Here is a 21,339-nt window from a genome sequence, read left to right on the forward strand (position 1 = left end):
TGTGCATAGATTTTCCCTCTGGAAACACTACTACATTTTTCTGTACAAAACTTCTTTTTTTTATTTTAATTTTTTTAATGTTTGTTATTTATTTCTGAGAGAGAGAGAGAGAGCGAGCATGAGCAGGGGAGGATCAGAGAGAGAGGGAGACACAAAATCTGAAACAGGCTCTAGGCTCTGAGCTGGCTGTCAGCACAGAGCCCGACATGGGGCTTGAACTCACCAACTGTGAGATCATGACCTGAGCCCAAGTCGGACGCTTAACTGACTGAGTCACCCAGGCGCCCCTGTACAAGAACTCTTTAAATAATATGCATTTAAGTGGCTCCTGGGTGGCTCAGTCAGTTAAGCGTCCGACTTGGGCTCAGGTCACGATCTCATGGTTCCTGAGTTTGAGCCCCACATCAGGCTCTGNAATAAATAAATAAATAAATAAATAAAATACATTAAGAACAATCTTCTCTTTTCCAGACAAAAATCTCAGCACGTCTCCCCATAGATTTTCATGTGACATGGTCCATTTTGTCAATGTCGCTTTTAAAATGAGGTTCCTGGGCGCACCTGGGTAGCTCAGTCGGTTGAGCGTCTGACTTCAGTTCAAGTCATGATCTCATAGTTGCTGGGTTGAGCCCCACATTGGGTTCTGTGCTCACAGCCTGGAGCCTGCTTCAGATTCTGTGTCTTCCCTTCTCTCTGCCCCTCCCATTCTTGCTCTCTCCTCTCTCTCTCTCTTTAAAATAAACAAATGTTTAAAAAGTAATAATAAAATAAAATGAGGCTCCTGAAAGAGAACATGGCTCCAGACAGGATTTGGCCAGGGCAGTATACAACAGGCCATTCCTTCCCTTGATCTGGACATTAAGCCTCAATTAGTGCAGCATGGGATTACATTAGCTTCCTTGGCAGCCACTCTGCAGTCTGTTCATACTGAATCTACTGTCAATTAAAGCCCCTCTGTTTCATGTTAATTGCTGTTAAGTGAATTCTTTCCCAGCATAAGCTCTGGGCTTTACTTTGATCTCTATAATATTTCATCCTATTGGTATTAATCCAATCACTCAAAATATTATAAAAATTTTTTGAATTTTTAAAAATGTTTTTATTTAATTTTGAGAGAGAGAGAGACAGCGTGAGCAGGGGAGGATCAGAGAGAGAGGGAGATACAGAATCTGAAACAGGCTCCAGGCTCTGAGCTAGCTGTCAACACAGAGCCTGACGCGGGGCTCAAACCCACAAACCGTGAGATCATGACCTGAGCCAAAACCAGATGCTCAACCAACTGAGCCACCCAGGCTCCCCAAAATATTATAAAATCTTGATTCTGTAGTTCAGTGAGCTATTACTGCCCAGCCTCAGTTGCCTTGAATTTTAGTGTTACCTCTGTACATCTGGAAGACCACCGACATGTATCCGCAGCTTAGGAGAGTGGTGGTAGAGGCAAGAGCCTGTTTTTTTTTTTTTTTCAGTTAAAAATATTTTTTAATTGAGGTATACTTGACACACAATATTACATTAGTCTCAGGTGTACAGCACAGGGATATGACAAGTCCGTATGTTATGCTATGCTCACCACAAGTGTAGCTACCATCTGTCACCACATCCGCTATTACAATAGCATTGACTCTATTCCCTAGGCTCTACCTTTTCTTCCTGTGACTTATTCATTCCATTAACTGGAAGCCTGTGTCTCTCACTCCCCTTCACTCATTCTGTCCATCCCTCCACACCCCTCAGCTCTGGCAGCCATCAGTTTGTCTTCTATATTTATGTGTCGGTTTCTGCTTTCAGTTTAGTTTTTGTTCGTTCCTTTTGTTTTTTAGATTCCACCTATAAGTGAAGGCATATGATATTTTTGTCTGTCTTACTTATTTCACTTAGCATGATACCCTCTAGAGCTATCCATACTGTAGCAACTGGCAAGATCATTCTTTTTTGTGGCTAATATTCTACATCTTCTTTGTCCATTCATTTATCGGTGGACACTTGGGTTGCTTCCATATCTTGGCTATTGTAAACAATGCTGCAATAAGCAGAGGGGTGCACGTATCTTGTCAAATTAGTGTTTTCATTTCTTTGGGTAAATACCTGGTAGTGGAAATACTGGACCATATGGTACTGCTATTGTTAAGTTTTTGAGGAACCTCCACACTGTTTTCCATAGTGGCTGCACCAGTTTACATTCCAACCAGCAGTGCATAAGGGCAAGAGACATTTTCTTAAACTTCCATTTATTGAATATTTACTCCTTGCTATATTCTGTACTATGCATACACTATCTTATTTTATCTTCACACACGCCCAGTGAAAACAGGAATTTACATCTCATTTTACAAATGAGGAAATGGAGGGGAAGGCAAAAGATGAAGGTATTCTGTTCTCTGAGGGGTCTTTCTCATCAGTCATCAGTCTCCGAGTCAACTGAACATGCAGGTGCTCCTATGCACACACATACCATGTCACCCTTGCCTTAAAGGGAGGTTTGGGCTCAGCTGTGGCTGAAAAGCTTTGGCCACAGAGAGGGAGAGCAGAAAAACTAACTCCTGGCTTCTGGTGTCCTGGTGACATCTCATTAGCCTTTTGAAGAAGATGAAGTTGCACATAGGAATGGACAAAAATTAGAAACAACTAGGAAAAGAAAAAAAAGAAACAATTAGGAAAATACAAAGTTGGATTTTAAAAATAAAGTCTGTTGGGGCGCCTGGGTGGCTTAGTCAGTTAAGCATCCGACTTTCGCTTAGGTCATGATCTCGCGGTTCGTGGGTTTGAGCCCCGCGTCGGGCTCTGTGCTGACTGCCAGCTCAGAGCCTGGAGACTGTTTCAGTCTGTGACTCCCTCTCTCTCTGACCCTCCCCTGCTCACGCTGTCTCTCTCTCTCCTAGAAAAAAAAAAAAGTCTGTTGGGCCTATGATGCTATAACATGTGACTTGGTCATACAGGTGTTTTCGTCACATGATCTTGGAATTTGTGTTCATGGCTTTATCAGGCTGACAGAATTTTTTCCCCTTGTTTTCCTTTCTAGACTCTGTAGCAGTGAATGATAATTAAGGGAAGGATCAACTCCATACATCCCTACTTTAATTTACTTGCACAGCATTTATGGTCTTATTATATGTTTCTTATTTACTTATTTCTCTCCACTGAAATGTGAGCTCCATGAATGCGGGGTGCTATCTGCCTTGTTCTCCTCTATATCGCTATTACTCAGGATCTAAGTATGAAATAGAAAATCTAGCACTTAAAAAAAGATTATTTGGGGAGCCTGGGTGGTTCAGTTGGTTAAGAGGCCAAGTTCAGCTCAGGTCATGATCTTGCAGTTTGTGAACTCAAACCCCGCACTGGGTTCTATGCTGACAGCTCAGAGCCTGGAGCCTGCTTCAGATTCTGTGTCTCCCTCTCTTTCTGCCCCTCCCCTGCTCATGTTCTCTCTCTTCCTCAAAAATAAATAAACATTAAAAAAATTTTAATAACATAAAATGAACATATATCTAAGATTTATTAACTTATTAATGAAGGGGACCAATAAGATGGTAAATTGATTCAAAAAGTATTTTGAAGAACTAAGAATTTATAGGCTTTTACAGAGGAATGTTAGAATAAGATTGCTAGGTTAACATCCTATAGGCAAATAAATCTATTGATTACTTTCTCTACTACATGGAATTTATTTTTCTTTTTCTTTTTTAATTTAATTTTAGAGAGAGAGCACAAGTCAGGGAAAGGGGCAGAGAGAGAGAGAAAGAGGCAGAGAGAGAGAAAGAGACAGAGAGAGAGAGGGAGAGAATCCTGAGCAGGCTCCAGGGACAGCTCAGAGCCCGATGTGAGACTCCATGACATGACCCTGGGATCATGACCTGAGCTAAAATCAAGAGTCTGATGCTCAACTGACTGACCCACCCGGGCGCCCCAGAAATTTTTAATCAACATGTAAGTGTACCATATCTGGGCTTTAATCAAACAGTAAACAGCCAAGTCAAACACAGGTACATTATCTTAGAAAATTAAGACTCCTTCGGAAAGCTTTTAAACAAGGCTGACAATATAATATTGAAAAAGATGAGTGGCCCTTGTTCTTTCCCTTATTTGTAAGTTTTAGATAATTTTTAACACAAGTTTTTATATTTTTCATATATATGTATATATTTTAATACAAAATTTACATCTTTTATATAAAGTTTTTTGTGTTCCCCTGTTATTCTTTTCCCTGTTTTGGAGTGTGCTAGTACCTCTCACATGGTAAACAGTGGATATGAGAGGGAGAAAACATAAATCTCTCCAAACTTCTCTTGTGGTAAGTTGATAACTCATTTTAGGGAGAGAATGTTTGTTGTAGATTGGTGGGGAAAGAGGTCAAGTGAGGGAAGAGATGAAAAGTTTTGGGGAAAATGAATTTTGAGGATTATGTTAAGATTTTAATGTATCCATTCTATTTTGTGGTTCATTATCAAAATAATGAATAATTTTGAGCTTCTTGTCAGTGAAAAATGCATTGAATCAAAAATGTGAAAATTATGTAGTATTCAGTATCTAATAACAGGAAGAAGAGTGATGAAATCAACAAATATTTAACAGTAGTGATGACAGATGCTTGGCTCTGGTTAAAATTTCCATTTAAGTATCAAAGCATATGGTTAAGGTCAAGAAGGCAGCCCTAATGGAATTTGCTAACCTAAGAATTCTTACCAGAAACTGAAAGGCTCCTGCACCCATAATCATACATTAGAGTGTCCATATTTAGGTTAGGAACAAGGAGCATTCATTCAAAGAATATCCTGCCTGTGTTGAAAATGTACTGCCAGTGTTTTGTTTGTTTGCTTCCAATGGAACAAGTATAAGAACTTTATGGCTTAAAACAACAAAAACCCTAATCTTTTATCACCTTTTTCCTCTGTACCTTTTCTCTCCCTTTTTCTACACGTCTACCATTCATTCTGTCCTTTTACATTTTCTTCTTTAAATTATCAATGCTTTGCCCCAAATCATAGTAAGCATTTTATATCTAACCAATGATTTTAGGGTCTTGCTGATTTTCTTCTGCCCTCTGCCCCTCATCAGTCTTCTCAGGACCTTTCAACACCTGAGCTATGGCCCCTCCAGACTCTGTAATTTCACAAAAGTCCATAACTCTTTTGATTTTATAAACTTCCTTTTCTATCTGTTTTGGTCTGAAAAGTTCAGATGCTGGATCTCATCACTGCCAGCACTTGCTAAACTTTCGAGATCTCTTAACTCAGTACTTCCTTCTCTGACCCAATTGGTTTGTCTGTTTTTTCCCAAGCTCACCTGTCACGACTTGCCAGACCCACCCTCTGGTGCCACCCATTTTAGTACTTTTCATTGCTCAGCTCCCTTCCACTTGACTCAGCTCCCTTCTGCCTCCACAGGATTTCATCCAGCCTTAGATTCCAAGGTCCGTGCTTTATGCTTCCCTTTGCCAGGCTCCTGGGCATAGTCAATCCTTGAGGCTTTGCTGTCTATCGTATCTATCTCTTCCCAGAGATCTCTGGATCTATTCTTGAAACACAGGTGGTCCATACTGGGTCTAGAAATGGAAGAGGCTTGTTCCTTGTTAGTGGGAGGGGGTTTTTTTGACTGCAAAACCAGAAAACATCAATTTAAACTGCCTTTATTTTTAAAGTTTATTTATTTATTTATTTGAGAGACAGACAGAGAGAGAGGGAGAGAGAGAGAGCAGCGTGAGCAGAGGAGGGGCAGAGAGAGAGGGAGAGATAAAATGCCCAGCAGGCTCCACACTGTCAGCACAGACCGGATGCAGAACTCGAACTCACAAACCATATCATGACCTGAGCCAAAATCAAGAGTTGGACACTTAATTGACCGAGTTGCCCAGGTGTCCCAATTTAAATTGACTTTAAAATTTAAAAAAAATTATTTCATATAATAAAATGTACAAAGGTAGGGCGGGCTCCACGTGTAGTATGCCAGGGCTCTGGTCCCATCTTTTTGTGATTCCCTTTGTCCTGCCCTCATTAAATGACTAGTGTCATCCTCAGGCTGGCCTGGTGGTGATTTCCAGGTGTCACATCTAGATATAACCATGTCCAGGGAAATAGAGGGGACTTTTCTTTTCTCCAACAGAGAACACTTTTTCCCAAGTCTTTTGGATCCTCTACACATGTTGTTGGCTATTACTGAGTAACATGCCCATCTCTAAACTAATCACAAAGAAATGGGACCACTGGGATTTACTGAGACCAATCAAAATTTTCTTCTGGATGTGTGACTTATGTAGGAGGAGTTATACTTGAACAAGTAATATTGAGCCTCTGTAGGCAATTAAAAAGGGAAAAAGGATAGTGGGTAGGTAATCCACGGAATCTGCCATCGGGCGAAATGGTGAACCACAGAAGAACGTTCACAGAAGAACGTTAAAGCCATAAAAACTAAAGTTTCTGAGCTTGAAGATTGATTGTTAATTCAGCTATCAACACGCTCATGGGGCACCTGGGTAGCTCAGTCAGTTAGCATCTGACTTTTGATCTCAGCTCAGGTCATAATCTCAGGGTTCTGAGTTCAAGCCCTGCATTAGGCTGTGCACTGGGTGTGAAGCCTACTTAAAAAAAAAAAAAAAAAAAGGAAAGCACTCTTGTAAATTTGACCACCAGAAGTAATTTTGTTTGTTTTTGTGAGGATGGGGAACATCGTTTTGTAACTCCTAGACTGTAGATTTTTGTTCAACCTCCACATTCTACTCTTTCCATCCATGTTGAACACAGCCAATAGTACCCTTCCATCTGAACAAAGGTTCATCTGTTCACCTCTCATTTTCACCCCATCTCCTCAATCTCTCCTCTAGCTCCTCCTCACTATAATCAGATGGCTCTGCCAGGTTCATTAAGGAGAACACCAAAATCATAAACCAGTCTTCTCCATCTCAGTCTTCTGGACTTTAGATCTTCTCTCTCTCTCTCTTTTAGTTTATTTATTTATTTTGAGAGAGAGAGAATAGGCAGAGAAAGAGAGGGAGACTGAAAGAATCCCAAGCAGGCTCCACACCATCAACACAGAGCCCCACACAGGGCTCGAACTCACAAACTGTGAGATCATGACCCGAGCTGAAATTAAGGGTCAGATGCTTATTGACTGAGCTACCTGAGTGTCCCTACACACATCTTAATCCTCTTATTCATTCTTAAAACAAATGATCTGTTGACGTTGATTCTATTCTATTTTCTATTTTTAATAGCTTTATTGAGATAAAACTTACATGCCTAAATACATATATTCACCATAAATTTCACCTCTTTTTAAGTGCACAAGTCAATTATTTTTAGTGAATTTATAGAATTGTGCAAACATCACAAAATCCAGTTTTAGAGTCTTTCCATCACTCCTATCATCCACTGACCCATGTGCAGTCAGTTCCCATTCCTCAGCTCCATCTCCAGGCAGCCACTAATCTGCTGTCTCTATAGATTGCCTTTTTGGCTATTTGATATAAATGGATCATGTGATATGTAGTTTTTTTTGTGTTTGGCTTCTTTCATTTAGTGTAATGTTTTATTGCTGGATAATATTCTATCGTGTAGACATTACACTTTTGTTTCTCCACTTGCCAACTGATAGATATTTTTTTTTAAATATATATATTTTTTTATTTCTAGGAGAGAGAGAGAGATAGTGTGAGCAGGGGAGGGTCAGAGAGAGAGGGAGACACAGACTCTGAAACAGCCTCCAGGCTCTGAGCTGGCAGGCAGCACAGAGCCCGACGCGGGGCTCAAACCCACGAATCGCGAGGTCATGACCTAAGCGAAAGTCGGACGCTTAACCGACTAAGCCACCCAGGCGCCCCCCAACTGATAGATATTTAGAGTGTTTCTCTTTTTCTTGGCTGTTCTGAACATTCAAGTATAATCTTTGGGCGGACACATGTGTTTATTTCTCTTACATAGATAACAGCGGTGGAACTGCTGGGTAGTATAGTAAGTTTTTGTGTAACTTTTTAAGAAACTGCCAAACTGTTTTCCAAAATGGCTGTACCACTTTACATTCCTACCAACAATGTTCTAGTTTCTCTGTATCCTCACTAATGCTTGTAATTATCTTTTTTGATTATAGACATTCTAGTGGGTGTGAAGTAGTATCTCATTGTCCTTTTAATTTGCATTTCTTTAATGGCTGATGATGTTGAACATCATTTCAAGTGCTTATTAATCGTATACATATCTTCTTTGGTAAAATGTCTATGCAAGTCGTTTGTTCATTTTTAAATTGGGTTCTCTTTGGGGCGCTTAGGTGGCTCAGTTGGGTAAGTGTCTGACTTCAGCTCAGGTCATGATCTCACGGTTTGTGGTTCGAGCCCCGCGTCAGGCTCTGTGCTGACAGCTAGCTCAGAGCCTGGAGCCTGCTTCAGATTCTGTATCTCCCTCTCTCTCCGGCCCTCCTCTGCTCACGCTGTCTCTCTCTCTCAGAAATAAATAAAACATTAAAAATTTTTTAAAAAATAAAATAAATTGGGTTCTTTCTTTTATTATTGAGTTGTAAGAGTTCTTTTTATATGCTGGATACAAGTCCTTTTTCAGATTTGATCTGCAGATATATTCTCTCAGTTTGTGTATTCTTTTTTTATGTTCTCAATTTTTTTTGAGTATAGTTGAAAATGTTCTCAGTGTTGTCTTTAGAGTACAAAATTTTTAAATGTTGATGAAATCCAATATATCCATTTTTCCCTTTTATAAATCAGGCTTTTGTTGTCAATTATATGACCTCTTTGCCTAAACCTAGTGTCATGCACTAAATATTTATGTCCTCCCCAAATTCATACACTGAAGCCCAAACACCCAAAGTGTTGGCGTTACAACGTAGGGCCTTTGGGAGGTAATTAGAATTAGATGCAGTCATAAGGGTGGAGCTCTTATGAACAGGAATAATGCTCTTAAAATGAGTGCCAAGAGAGCTCTGCTCTGCTCTCCACCACGCAAAGATACTACAAGTGGATAGCTTGCAACACAGAGGAGGGTTCTTGCCAAGAGATCAAACAGGCTGGCACCTGAACTTGTGCTTCCAGTCACCAGAAATATGAGAAATAAATTTCTGTTGTTTACAAGCCACCTGGTTTATGGTATTTTGTTATAACAGCCAGAAGTGAGACAACAGGGTTAGAAAGATTCTCTTCTTTGTTTTCTTCTAAAAGCTGTATAGTTTTAGCTTTTTCATTTAGGTTCATGATCCTGTGTTTCCTACCTAATATCCTGCAATTTCTATCCTATTCACTCCCTTAAAGCTTCATTCTTTTCTTTTTTAAAGTTTTATTTATTAATTTTGAGAGAGGGAGGGAGAGAGAGAGAGAGAGAGAGCGCGCGAGCGAGCATGTGTGAGCAGGGAGGGTGCAGAGAGAGGGAAAGAATTTCAAGCAGGCTCCGCACCAGTGGGGCTTGATCTCACCAACCATAAGATCATGACCTGAGCTGAAATCAAGAGTCAGACGTTTAGCCAACTGAGCCACCCAGGAGCGCCACCCCCTTTTATAAGTAGGCTCCATGGCCAGCATGGAGCCCAACGTGGGGCTTGAACTAATGACCCTGAGATCAAGACCTGAGCTGAGATCAAGAGTCAGAAGGTTAACCACTGAGCCACCCAGGCACCTCTCAAGTTTCATTCTTGAATATTAAAAGACCTAGCTATCAAATCTAATGGTCTTTTCTCAATTTTCATCTACTATTTTTGTCAAAATATTAGGTAGGTGATTAAAGAATTACAAAAAAAAGTTATGAGTAAAATAATTGCAAAAGTGCAAGAGAGACAGATCTGGTGAACCTCTCCAGACATGTTTAAGTTGATCACTCACAGTGCCCTGACATAGAGGGTGCTTGATACCAACTTGTTTAATCAGTAAATAGAAAAAGCCCGTCAGCTTAATTCTTATGATGACCCAGGGATTTATATACAATTTTGGGTTAAGGCTACAGTATACTAGGGGCACCTGGATGGCTCAATCAGTTGAACATCCGACTTCGGCTCCGGTCATGATCTCATGGATTGGGGGTTCGAGCCCCACACCAAGCTCTGTGCTTGACAGCTCAGAGCCTGGAGCCTGCTTCAGATTCTGTGTTTCACTCTCTCTCTTTGCACTGCCCCTGCTCATGCTCTGTCTCTCTCTCTCTCTCTTAAAATACACTACAGTACACTAAGAGGTCCATACTAAATTTTATTTCCAGGCTCACATGTGAACAAACGCACACCTGTCAATGAACCAGAGGTTCTTAGACCGAGAATAACCCAGGGCCAAACTGAACTATAAGGGCAGCTCTTCAAGTATTGAGTTTCATCGGCTAAGCATGCATCTCTAGGCTAGTCTAGAATTAGACTGCAGTCAGATATGCTCTACAGGGTGCAATGGTGGGGAAAGGGTTAGATTTATCTAACAACTAGATGAGCTATAATTTGGTTAGAAATGGTATTAGGTAAATAAAGACAAAGTAATGTGTTTTCTTGTTTTAATATGGCAGGGTCTTAGGTATATTTACAGTCTATAGAGAATGAACCAGCAGAGAATGAAGCTGAAAATGGGAAAGACAGGGGCAGAGAGAGAGAGAGAGAGAGAGAAAGAGATAGAGAGAGAGAATATTGGTGAAGGAAAGTTACAGGAGAAGATGAGCTCCAGAGCCCTCTAGGGAAGCCAGATTCTCTGCAGAGTGGGAATTGAGTGAAGTTGAGGGGAGAATTTTCCCATTGCACTTTTACACCCTGGTATTTGTCTATATTTTTAAAATAATGGGTATTGACTGTATTCATTTTATAATGAGAAAAAAATTTGAAGAGCTCAACAGAATTAGCTTTGGATAAGATACATTAAAAAAAAAAACAAAAAACAAAAAACAAAAAACAAAAAACCTGACTGCTCAGCTCATGTGATTTCTGCCCTCTCCTGCTTAAGATAGGGTCAGTACCTCTAGCTCATATATGTTAGTTTTGTTGCTTGGCTCAACTATGTTAGTATCTCAAAAACAAAAGTTATGGCCCATTTTGTATCTTACTATAGCTCTTAATTTAGTGAACAGGAGATGTGCTCAATAAACACTAAAAAACATGGACTGGGAAAGTGTGCTACAGATGACATTAACATAATTAAAAGAGAAGTGTTTTGATACATATGGGAACTTGCACTCCAAATCATTGGGGGAAAAGATAGGCAATCCAATATATAATAGTGTTGGGCCAGTTGGATGGGCATCTGGGAAAAAGTAAAGTTGGGAGTCACATCTCATGTCTTATACCAAAATAAATTCCTGTGTAGAAAAAACCATGGGATAAAACAAAAACAAAAAAAGTTGGAGTGAAGAATGCCCCCTCTATATAGGACAAAAATGCAGAAGCACAGAGAAAAATATTGATCAATTTGACTAGAAAATAATCTGCCTGGCAAAAATATCATAAACAAAGTCAAAAAACAAAGAACAAAGGTGAAAATACCTACAATTCATATCATAGATCAAGAACTATTTCCCTTAATAAAGAACTTTTTACAAATCAGTAAGAAAAAGACCAGCAACACAATAGAAAAAATGAGCAAATGATGTGAGTTATTTCATAAAAAAAAACTGCCCTTCAGTGTATGAAGATGCTGTCTCACTCGTAATAAAAGAAATGCAAATTAAAACTCTGAGCTATAAAAACAAAACAAAACCTCCCAAGGCTATGAGATACTATTTTTAAATTATAGAATTGGCAAAGATCAGTGAGTTTGATAACACTGCCTTTTGACGAGCATGTGGGGAAACCAGATCCTCTCACATACTGCTGGCAATTAAACTGGAAGGACCTTCATGTAAGCACTGTGCATTGGTAAAAATACACTCCAGCCTCACCTCTACCATTTTTCTCTTGTTCAATCCAAATTAGCCACATTTGTGTCCTTGCCCCTCTTCAAATAAGCCACGCACACTCCTGTCCTGGGTGCCTATGCACCTACTGTTCCCTACTGCTCATGAAATGCACATCAGTTTTTCCTTACCTCCTTCAGGTCTTTACTCAAATGTCACTTCTATGGTGATGCATTCTCTGACCACTGCCAAAAAAAGTGGCTCCCAACCCCTCCACCATTCTCTTTTTACCCTGTTTTTAATTACAGGCACTTACTATATGGCATTATTCTATATATTTGTTTATTATCTCTCCTCTCCCATTAGACTGTAAACCTTGCAAAGGCAAGGATTTTGTTGTGCATACTGCTGTGTACACAGACTCTAGAATAGTACAGGCTCAGCACATAATAGGTGTTCATTAAGTACATATACTGAATGAATGAACAAACTTCTTTGAAGGACAACTTAGCAATATCTATTAAAATTTAGAAAAAAAACTTAGAGTAGACATACCCAGAAATTCCCCCTCTAGGAATTATGTACAGTTTTACAAAGGCACAAAATAGAGAATGTACAAGGTTAGTTGCCGTGGCATTGTTTCTAACAGTGAAAGGATAAACAACCTAAGGTCAACTTTTAAAATCTATCATCTACATCTATACAATGGAATACAACGTAGATACCGAAGAATCTCCGATTCTGAAAATTCTCTTGCTACCTTTGGCAAATATTATACATATAACACACGACCATCTTAAGCCCCTGGTGATATCACTATAAGAATGATCTCTTTGGGGCGTCTGGGTGGCTCAGTTGGTAAAGTGCCTGACTCCTGATTTTGGCTCAGGTCATGATTTCACGGTTCATGAGTTCAAGTCCCACATTGGGCTCTGTACTGACAGTACGGAGCCTGCTTGAGTTCTCTCTCTCCCTTCCTCTCACTCTCTCTGCCCCTCCCATGTGCACTCTCTCTCTCAAAATGAACTTAAAAAAAAAAAAAAGGAATGATCCCTTTAATGGAGCTTTTAATGGTAAAGAGAGTAGGGATGAACAGGTAGAAAGAATGAATTATTTAATATTAATTTCTTTGCAGGAAACATAGAATATCTGCCAGTGAAACAATATTCTAGTAAGAAGAAAGATGTAACTGTACACGTATAACCTGGTCCAACAAAGATCTTCCCTTTGTAGATCCAAACTCATAAATAAGCCTAAACTGGCAATACCTACTGTTCATTTAGTATGGGTAGATTTCCCATTTTACAAACAAAGTTCTGTAGTTATGGGAAGAGCTTCAGGTTTCAGAATGTCTTTAGAATGTATTTCCTGATCCTGGAGGGACAGAATTCCCCTGCTGTCCATCAGATGACATCCACGTGCAGCAGCAGGGCCTCCGGGAGGCCTGCTCTTCTACTCTACAGTTAAATATACATAAAGACATAATATATCCAATATAATCCCCTGGTAACCATGTATGCCCTCCAATCTTAGCAAACTAGAATTTGCTTTCTGCTCCTCAAATAAAATGTTCTCATCCCTATCTCTTTATTATTAACCTCCTCCCCTTTTTCTTTCTTCCAGTTTCTCTCATCTGGAATTCTATATAAACTTCTATCCAAATATTACCATTTCAAGGGCCACGCCAAGTCCCATCTCTCCACTACAGGGCAGTCTTCCCTGACTATTCTACCCTATGGTAATCTAGGCTCTGGCCCTCTTTAACATTTATCAAGCATTTGGCTCTAATCTTTTTGCTGCCTAATTCTGTTAATGAGCTTCTCACAAGTTTTTGACTTATCTTCCAATTAGATTGTAAGCTCCTTAAAAGCACAGTCCTATATTCTGTTTTTCCCATATTCCTCATGCATCTACATGATAGATACTCTACATGTTTCAGTTTTGAAAAGCAACGTGGTCAATCCAAACATGACCCAATATGTACATTTAGTGCTCTTTATGGATTTTTCTAGAACCATATTTATACATTCTTTGTATAATTGTATAATATTATTATATTGCATTATACAATCGTATTGTACAATTACACAAGTATACTAAGACTGTATAAACGTGGTTCTCTGCTAGCCCAATACATTCTTTGAGATTCTGGTATCAGAACTCATCAGCTGACTCTGTGTCCCAGCCACAAGACTGCAGTTGTTCATCCTGTGGGAACTCAACTTCAATGTCATAAACAAAATTTGGATCGTCCTTCTTCTTCTGATTTTTCTCAAAAAGTTCATCCATGATGCTCTTTCTTTTGGCAAGTTCCTTGTCATCTAGTTTGTTCAGGTCTTCCTCAGGATCAATCATTGTTTCCCGCTGAATTTGTTCCATGGTTTCTGCCAAACTTTGCCCCCGCAAATAACCTCGTAAAAAACTGAATAACTTCTCTAGCTGCCTCAGGGACACTTGTTCCAGGTAATTCTTGTGTCGTGGATTGTTCTTTAATTGTTCAGCAGCTCTGTTGCAATCTAGGAGGGAAAAACAAAACTATATACTGCGCATAACAAACACACCACAAAGTATTGATGTACCACAAACTACTGAAAGCATTATCTCTTATTATAGCTATTATCTGCTATTATAACAGAGTGGCTTTTTCAGAGTGAATCGTTTTGCAGAACTATTCCTTTATATTGAGTTTTGAGTGGGGGAGGTGGGAGGAGGGATGCATTTTTTATTTCCTTAATTTAAAAATCACTTTGAGGAGATGTTACATACTTGCAACTGGAGAAAACATCTCAAATGAAAAGGTATTATTACAGTTTCAGATATTAGTACTGGTGCTAATATCAAGACTGTACATAAAAAACGCATTTGGAGGGAGAGAAGGGAGTTAATATTATTGAATAATGCTATCTCATTTAACCCATATGCAATTCTGAATGGGTGGGATTATCAATTTCCTCTTACAGATTAGGAAACTGAAGCTCATTGAGAATAAGTCATTTAGCTGGGTTCACACATCTACCCTGACAGTCAGATTTGAACCTAACACTGTGTAACTCTGCAGGCCATGTCACTTTGTTACAAGATTCAAATCATTTTTATTAAGTGTCTTTTAGAGAAAATTTAAGATAGGTAAGATAAAACATGAGGTACCTGAAAACTTTGAAAAGTTTCGGACTGGCATGATGCGTTGGCGACTCTTCCCCTTCATTTCATTCTCATAGATTAAGATAATAGCTGGAGGCTGGAACCTAATTCCACATTTTTTGGCAGTGCACATCATTCTCACATACACTTCAGCGTAAATCAGAGGAAATCTGATGAAAACGTGTTAGTCACATAATGACTTCCTGCTGAAGGGGAAAAAATTTTTAAGTGTTGGAGAAATCACACTCCCTAGGACCCCGCGTCCCCAGCAGATCTGGCTCTAGACCTGTTCTAGGAATACATGCTCAGCCTACCAAGCCCAGTACGTTGAGAGCAACCTTGAAAGTTCACTTTGGCCCTCAGTTATCCTTAGTCTGTTGGGTCCCTGGTTCACACATGAGCCTGGATATGCAGTTTAGTCTGGCCCTCTTGGCATACGGCATTCTTAACCAAAGATTGTAAATGAGCCCCGGAGTCAGCTCAAGAATCAACTTACAGGATCTTTTTTATTTACCAGTTAAACAAGTATGTTTACCCTCTATGGCAAGATACTAGAATTTTTTAACCTTAAACATTATGTCCTGAGAGGTTCACCCAACCAGATTTGTCTCCTCTGTACTTTCCTAATCATTTTACTCATCAAGCTTTTTATGATTATTTATTTAATCATTTACCTACCCTTCTTTCTTTTTTTCTTTTAAGATTTTATTTTTAAGCAATCTCTACAGCCAGCATGGGGCTCAAACACGTAACTCCAACATCAAGAGTCACATGCTCGGGGCACCTAGGTGGCTTGGTAGGTTAAGCGTCTGACTTCAGCTCAGGTCATGATCTCGTGGTTTGTGAGTTCAAGCCCCACGTCAAGCTCTGTGCTGACAGCTCAGAGCCTAGAGCCTGCTTCAGATTCTGTCTCCCTCTCTCTCTGCCCCTCCCTGCTTGTGCTCTATGTCTCTCAAAAATAAAAGTAAACATTAAAAAAAAGAGTCACCTGCTCTACTGACTGAGCCAGACAGGCATCCCTCTTCCCTTCTATTCTCCATGCTACATGAAGTAAGGAACATATCCATTGCTCACCAGAATATCCCAGCACAATACCTGGAATGTAGTAGGCATTCCATACATATTTGTTCAATTTAATGTACTAATACAAGACACAGCCTCTGTACATCCTCTAAGCGTTCACAGCTTAGAAGTCTGATACAAATTGCAGACATGATACAGATTCAATCTCTACATATACAAGCAATAAAGTTTACATCGCTTTTATTTCAACTTATTTGTCTCACTATATGTTTTTTCAGTCACAAGAAACACAGCTATTTTGTAGTTAAGACTTTCTACTCCCTCTTCCTGGCACCCAGTACCAAAATATACTTAATGATAGGGACTGCCTTAGACAGGACTATGACATTCTCAGGAAGATTTCTAAATGTCAAAGAACCTACAGGTAAAGCAGCACAGGGTGATGATATCTTAATAGACTTAGTTCTGTTAGAGAATCACTTTAGGAAAATACTACATTGGAGAAAACTGGGGGTAAAGTGGGAGAGGAGGAGGAGAAAACATATATAAAATAATTACCTTGGATTCCCTCCAGTTTTTTTTCTACATGTGGTTTTTTAAATATAATCTTTTTTATATTAAGCATCTGTTTTCTGCCTCTTAAAGTAGGCTCCACACGCAGCAGGGCTCAAACTCACAACCCTGAGATCAAGAGTTGCATGCTCTACCAGTTGAGCCAGCCAAGAGCCCCTATTTCCTGCCTTTTAAATTTAACAACCTATGTGATTTTGTCATTAGATGTTTTACTAAAATGCAAGTGTTTTTATGATTGCCAAGTGTTTTGTCCTATGGATACACCATAATGTATATCATTCACCCCTTATTATTGGACATCAGAATTTTTACTCTTAAGAATTAATCATAAAGAACTGCTTTTTCAAATTACTGTGCTTTGCCTCTGATCTGATGCAATGATTCCACCCATCCCCTTTTCCTTAACAAACAGTATTCACAGGTCACCTCACTAAAGTCTGTCTGTTAGTAAGCTCTACTGAGCACAATATAAATTATACACACTCAAGCAAATGCCCGTACTCATGAATGATGTACGCAATTGATAATAATATAGTTTTTTTGGACTACAGAGTTTTTTCTTTTTAAAATTTAACTGTTATTTGTACTAAAGTAATGTCTGCTTTCTGTTTAAAATGTAAAATAGCAATCCCTATCAAAATAACACCATCATTCTTCACAGAGCTAGAACAAACAATCCTAAATTTTTTAGGGAACCAGAAAAGACCCTGAATATCCAAAGCAATCCTTGAAAAGAAAACTGAAGCTGGAGGCATCACAATTCAGACTCTAAGCTGTATTACAAATCTGTAATCATCAAGACAGTGTGGTACTGGCACAAAAACAGATACATAGATCAATGGAACAGAATACAGAACCCAGAAATGGACCCGCAAGCATATGGCCAACCAATCTTTGACAAAGCAGGAAAGAATATTCAGTGGAAAAAAGACAGTCTCTTCAGCAAATGGTGCTGGGAAAACTGGACAGCAATACGCAGAAAAATGAACCTGGACAACTTTCTTACACCGTACACAAAAATAAACTCAAAACGGACAAGAGACCTAAACATAAGACAGGAAGCCATCCAAATGCTAGAGGAGAAAACAGGCAACAACCTCTTTGACCTTGGCTGTAGCAACTTTTTGACACATCTCCAGACAAGGAAAACTAAAGCAAAAATGAACTATTGGGACTTTATCAAGATAAAAGCTTCTGCACACGAAGGAAACAACCAGCAAAACTAAAAGGCAACTGACGGAATAGGAGAACATATCTGCAAATGACATATCAGATAATGGGTTAGTATCCAAAATCTATAAAGAACTTCTCAAACTCAACACCCAGAAACAAAATCTAGTGAAGAAATGGGCAAAAGACATGAATAGACACTTCCAAAGACATCCAGATGGCTAACAGACACAGGAAAAAATGCTCAATATCACTCATTATCAGGGAAATACAAATCAAAACCACAATGAGATACCACTCATACCTGTCAGAATGGCTAAAATGAACAACTCAGGCAACAACAGATGTGGGCAAGGATGCGGAGAAAAGAGGAACCCTTTTGCACTGCTGGTGGGAATGCAAACTGGTGCAGCCACTCTGGAAAAAGTATGGAGGTTCCTCAAAATATTGACAATAGAACTATCCTATGACCCAGCAATTGCACTAGTAGGTATTATCCATAGGATACAAGAGTGCTGTTTGAAAGGGGCACATGCAGCCCAATGTTTATAGCAACACTATTGACAATAGCCAAAGTATGAAAAGAGCCCAAATGTCCATCAACTAATGAATGGATACAGAAGATATGGTATATGTATATGATGGAATATTACTGGGCGATTAAAAAGAATGAAATCTTGCCATTTGCAACAATGTGGATGGAACTACAGTGCATTTTGGTAAGTGAAATAAGTCAGAGAAAGATAAATATATGATTTCACTCATACGTGGAATTTAAGATACAAAACAGATGAACATAAAGGCAAGCAAAAATAATATAAAAACAGGGAGGGAGACAAAACATAAGAGACTCTTAAATACAGAGAACAAAATTAGGATTGCTGGAGGGGTTCTGGGTGGGGTCTAAATGGGCAAGGGGCATTAAGGAGGACACTTGTGGGATGAGCACTGGGTGTTACATGTAAGTGTTGAATTACTAAATTCTATTCTTGAAATCATTATTGCACTATATGTTAGCTAAACTAACTTAATTTACATCTTTAATGTAAATTAAAAATAATAATAAAAAAAGAATAAGAAAAAAAAGAGAGTGGTCAGAGAGAAGAGTAAGATTATACCAGGACAAATGTATTCCCGCTATAGAAATAAACAGAAACAGCCCCCTCCAAGTATATATCAAGTTCAGAACTCTGAAGAATAAATAGGAGTTAGTTAAACATAGGAGGTAGAAGGAATTCCAATAAAGGGAATAGCATTGGGTTATGCCAAATGCATAACTCTAAGGCACTCATTACTGTTGTAACTGCAACATGGATAGGCTTGAGATACAATAAGTGCGATAGGTCAGAATCATGCAGTGGTAGTCATACCATTCAGTGCTTTATGGTTTGATCTTACTTGGGAGTTCGAGCTTTACCCTAAAATCTCTAGGGAACTCTCAAAGCACTGGAACCAGAGCAGTAGAAGCGTGATTCTAGGTTGGAAGAGGATTACACAGAAAGCTGGATATTGGGAGGGATAGTGGGGACCACAAGTGAGGAGGCTCTGCACTGAGACTGGCAGGGGGGTTGAAGATTCAATTCCAAAGGTGCTTCTGTCTGCTAGTGTCTGCTGTCTTGGTGATGTGATTGACTGATTCACTGGATACAGGGATTGAGAGAAAGAAAATTTTTTAAAAATTCAAAGATTAAAAAAAATTTTAAAAATTGGGGAGCCTGGGTGGCTCAGTTGGTTAAATAGCAGACTTTGGCTCAGGTCATGATCTCACAGTTCCTGGGTTTGAGGCCCACGTTGTTGTTGACAACCCAGAGCCTGGAGCTGGCTTCAGATTCTGTATCTCCCTTTCTCTCTGCCCCTCCCCTGCTCATGCTCTGTTTGTCTCTCTCTCTCTTCCTCAAAAATAAATAAACATTAAAAAATAAATAAATAGGGGCACCTGGGTGGCTCAGTTGGTTAAGTGTCTGACTTCCGCTAAGGTCATGATTTCACGGTTTGTGGTTTTCCAGCCCTGCATCAAGCTGTCTGCTGTCAGCGCAGAGCTTGCTTTGGATCCTCTGTCTCCCTCTCTGTCCCTCTCCCTCTCGTGCTCTGTCTCTCAAAAATAAATAAACGTTAAAAAATTTTTAAAATTAGTAAATAAAAGAAATAAAGAGTAAAATAATTCTATGAGGATTAGAACAAATAACTGTTGTCTTGTGTCCTTCCTCTCTTCACAAGCAACCAGTTTCAATTCTTTTAAGTGTTTCTTCCAAAATGTATATCTCCATATTACTTTAAATTTTTTTTTAATGTTTATTTTTTATTTTTGAGAGAGAAACACGGCATGAGCAAGGGAGGGGCAGAGGGAGAGGGACACACAGAATCCCAAGCAGGCTCCAAGCTCTGAGCTGTCAGCACAGAGCAACACCGGGAGGGGGCGGGGCTCGAACTCACCAACTGAGAGATCAGGACCTGTGCCAAAGTCCAATGCTTAAGCAACTGAGCCACCCTGACGCCCCTCCATATTTCTTAATAGCATACTTATACTACTGTTTTCAGTATTTGATAGTACATGCTGGCCTCTTTCCTATTGCAGAGGAAGATGTCTGCAAGCTCTGTCCTAGAAGGTGTCCTAGAGCTCTCCGAGAGCTCTCTGTTCTCCAATCTTCATCTAGGCCTACCCGCAGATTTAACTTAATTCATGAAGACAGGCGACATATTTATCTAAGTCTTCCTCCTAGGCACTAATACTCTTCTCCCTGGGGAACACTGACTGCCATAACCTTGCTAAACATCCCCCACAGCACCTAAAAGTGTACGGATTTTGTCAATAGGTAGATGATCCTCTCCCTACTCACGTCCCCACTAGTGCAAGGCTGACTTTCTCACCCTTAGAGAAGTACAGAAAGTGCATCTTCTGCAGGGGAAGATATAAAACCACTGTAAGAGGGTTGTTTCCACCCAACTACTGTGCACAGAGGAGCACTTAACTCGATTTTGAGGCCGGGCAGAACCTGGCGCTGCAGGAAGAGTCGACAGCCACAGTCCCCGCAGACGTGAATTTCCCTGCAGGAGGCCCGAATCCGCAAGTACCTGTAAGTGCGGGTGGAGACAGGGAGCTCCCGGGTCCTGCTCGAAAGACTGCGTCCAGGGGTCGCGGTCTGGAAGCAGGCCCAGGCAGGCGTTCCCAAAGCAACAGACCCGGCTCAGGTCACGGCGCCTGCGCCGCTCCTTGCCCCGCCTCCGACCGGACGGCAAGGGGCGGGCGGCGAGGGAGCGAGTAGGCGGACTCGGCAGCAGCCTCCAGCGACGCCGGAACTTTCAGCGGGTCCACTGCGGTGGGGAGCCGGCGAACGGCAGGACCGTAGGCGCGCGTCACCGAGTCTTCCGTCTCGGTCACCAACTCCGTGGCAGCACGCTCCAGGAGCGGCGTGAGGCGTGCGAAGGCCCCTCTGTCCGCAAGCTCCTCCGTCCGCGTATCGTCCGCGCGCGCTCTAGGGAGCGCGTTCTCCAGCGTCCTGGCTGCCAGGGCAGTGGGCGTCCGGGCGGTGGCCTGGCTGCTGCTCTGGGAGGCGGCTGGATTCACCAGCACACCGGCCACGGCCTTCTCTGCCGCCCCTACCGACACCGGTAAAGGGAGGGGCAGGGCTGCGGGGGGGGGGGGAGGGGGGGG

The 21,339-nt window shown here is 40.5% G+C and overlaps 3 protein-coding genes across 5 annotated transcripts in view; 2 read left to right on the forward strand and 1 right to left on the reverse strand.

Moving 5' to 3' along the window:
- Positions 1 to 12,105: 12,105 nt before the first annotated feature.
- On the reverse strand, positions 12,106 to 20,916 carry CEP19 (centrosomal protein 19). 3 transcript variants are annotated; one of them, XM_077767698.1, is made up of 3 exons: positions 20,760 to 20,916; positions 14,928 to 15,124; positions 12,106 to 14,296 (listed from the first exon to the last, which is right to left on the reverse strand). In XM_077767698.1, exons 2-3 carry the CDS (start codon positions 15,055 to 15,057, stop codon positions 13,935 to 13,937), a joined length of 492 nt encoding a protein of 163 aa, XP_077623824.1. In that variant the 5' UTR covers positions 15,058 to 15,124; positions 20,760 to 20,916; the 3' UTR covers positions 12,106 to 13,934. The 3 variants fall into 3 exon arrangements, with proteins under 3 accessions (XP_077623824.1, XP_077623823.1, XP_077623826.1); XM_077767697.1 differs by having other exon boundaries at positions 14,928 to 15,127; XM_077767700.1 differs by lacking the exon at positions 20,760 to 20,916 and adding an exon at positions 20,658 to 20,744.
- The window catches only part of PIGX (phosphatidylinositol glycan anchor biosynthesis class X), a 39,331-nt gene continuing 34,317 nt past the window's right edge, over positions 16,326 to 21,339 (forward strand). Inside the window, exons 1-3 of the mRNA XM_077767726.1 lie at positions 16,326 to 16,368; positions 20,739 to 20,920; positions 21,035 to 21,296. Coding sequence (XP_077623852.1) covers positions 16,326 to 16,368; positions 20,739 to 20,920; positions 21,035 to 21,296 — 487 coding nt within the window. The remainder of the gene's footprint in view (positions 16,369 to 20,738; positions 20,921 to 21,034; positions 21,297 to 21,339) is intronic.
- The window catches only part of PAK2 (p21 (RAC1) activated kinase 2), a 127,681-nt gene continuing 127,573 nt past the window's right edge, over positions 21,232 to 21,339 (forward strand). Inside the window, exon 1 of the mRNA XM_077767696.1 lies at positions 21,232 to 21,296. The gene's annotated coding sequence lies outside the window, so the exon portion shown is untranslated. The remainder of the gene's footprint in view (positions 21,297 to 21,339) is intronic.

The sequence above is a fragment of the Crocuta crocuta genome, unplaced genomic scaffold, assembly GCF_008692635.1.
Source record: "Crocuta crocuta isolate KB4526 unplaced genomic scaffold, BGI_CrCroc_1.0 scaffold45, whole genome shotgun sequence".
In the NCBI taxonomy this organism is placed as follows: Eukaryota; Metazoa; Chordata; class Mammalia; order Carnivora; family Hyaenidae; genus Crocuta; species Crocuta crocuta.

What these genes read in the sequence shown, in the direction of transcription:
- CEP19 (XM_077767698.1), bottom strand. Translation starts at nt 15,057, where the DNA reads ATGATGTGCACTGCCAAAAAATGTGGAATTAGGTTCCAGCCTCCAGCT. An exon ending in AAACTTTTCAAAGTTTTCAG is followed by an intron (nt 14,297 to 14,927) that starts GTACCTCATGTT and finishes TTTCCCTCCTAG; the next exon opens with ATTGCAACAGAGCTGCTGAA.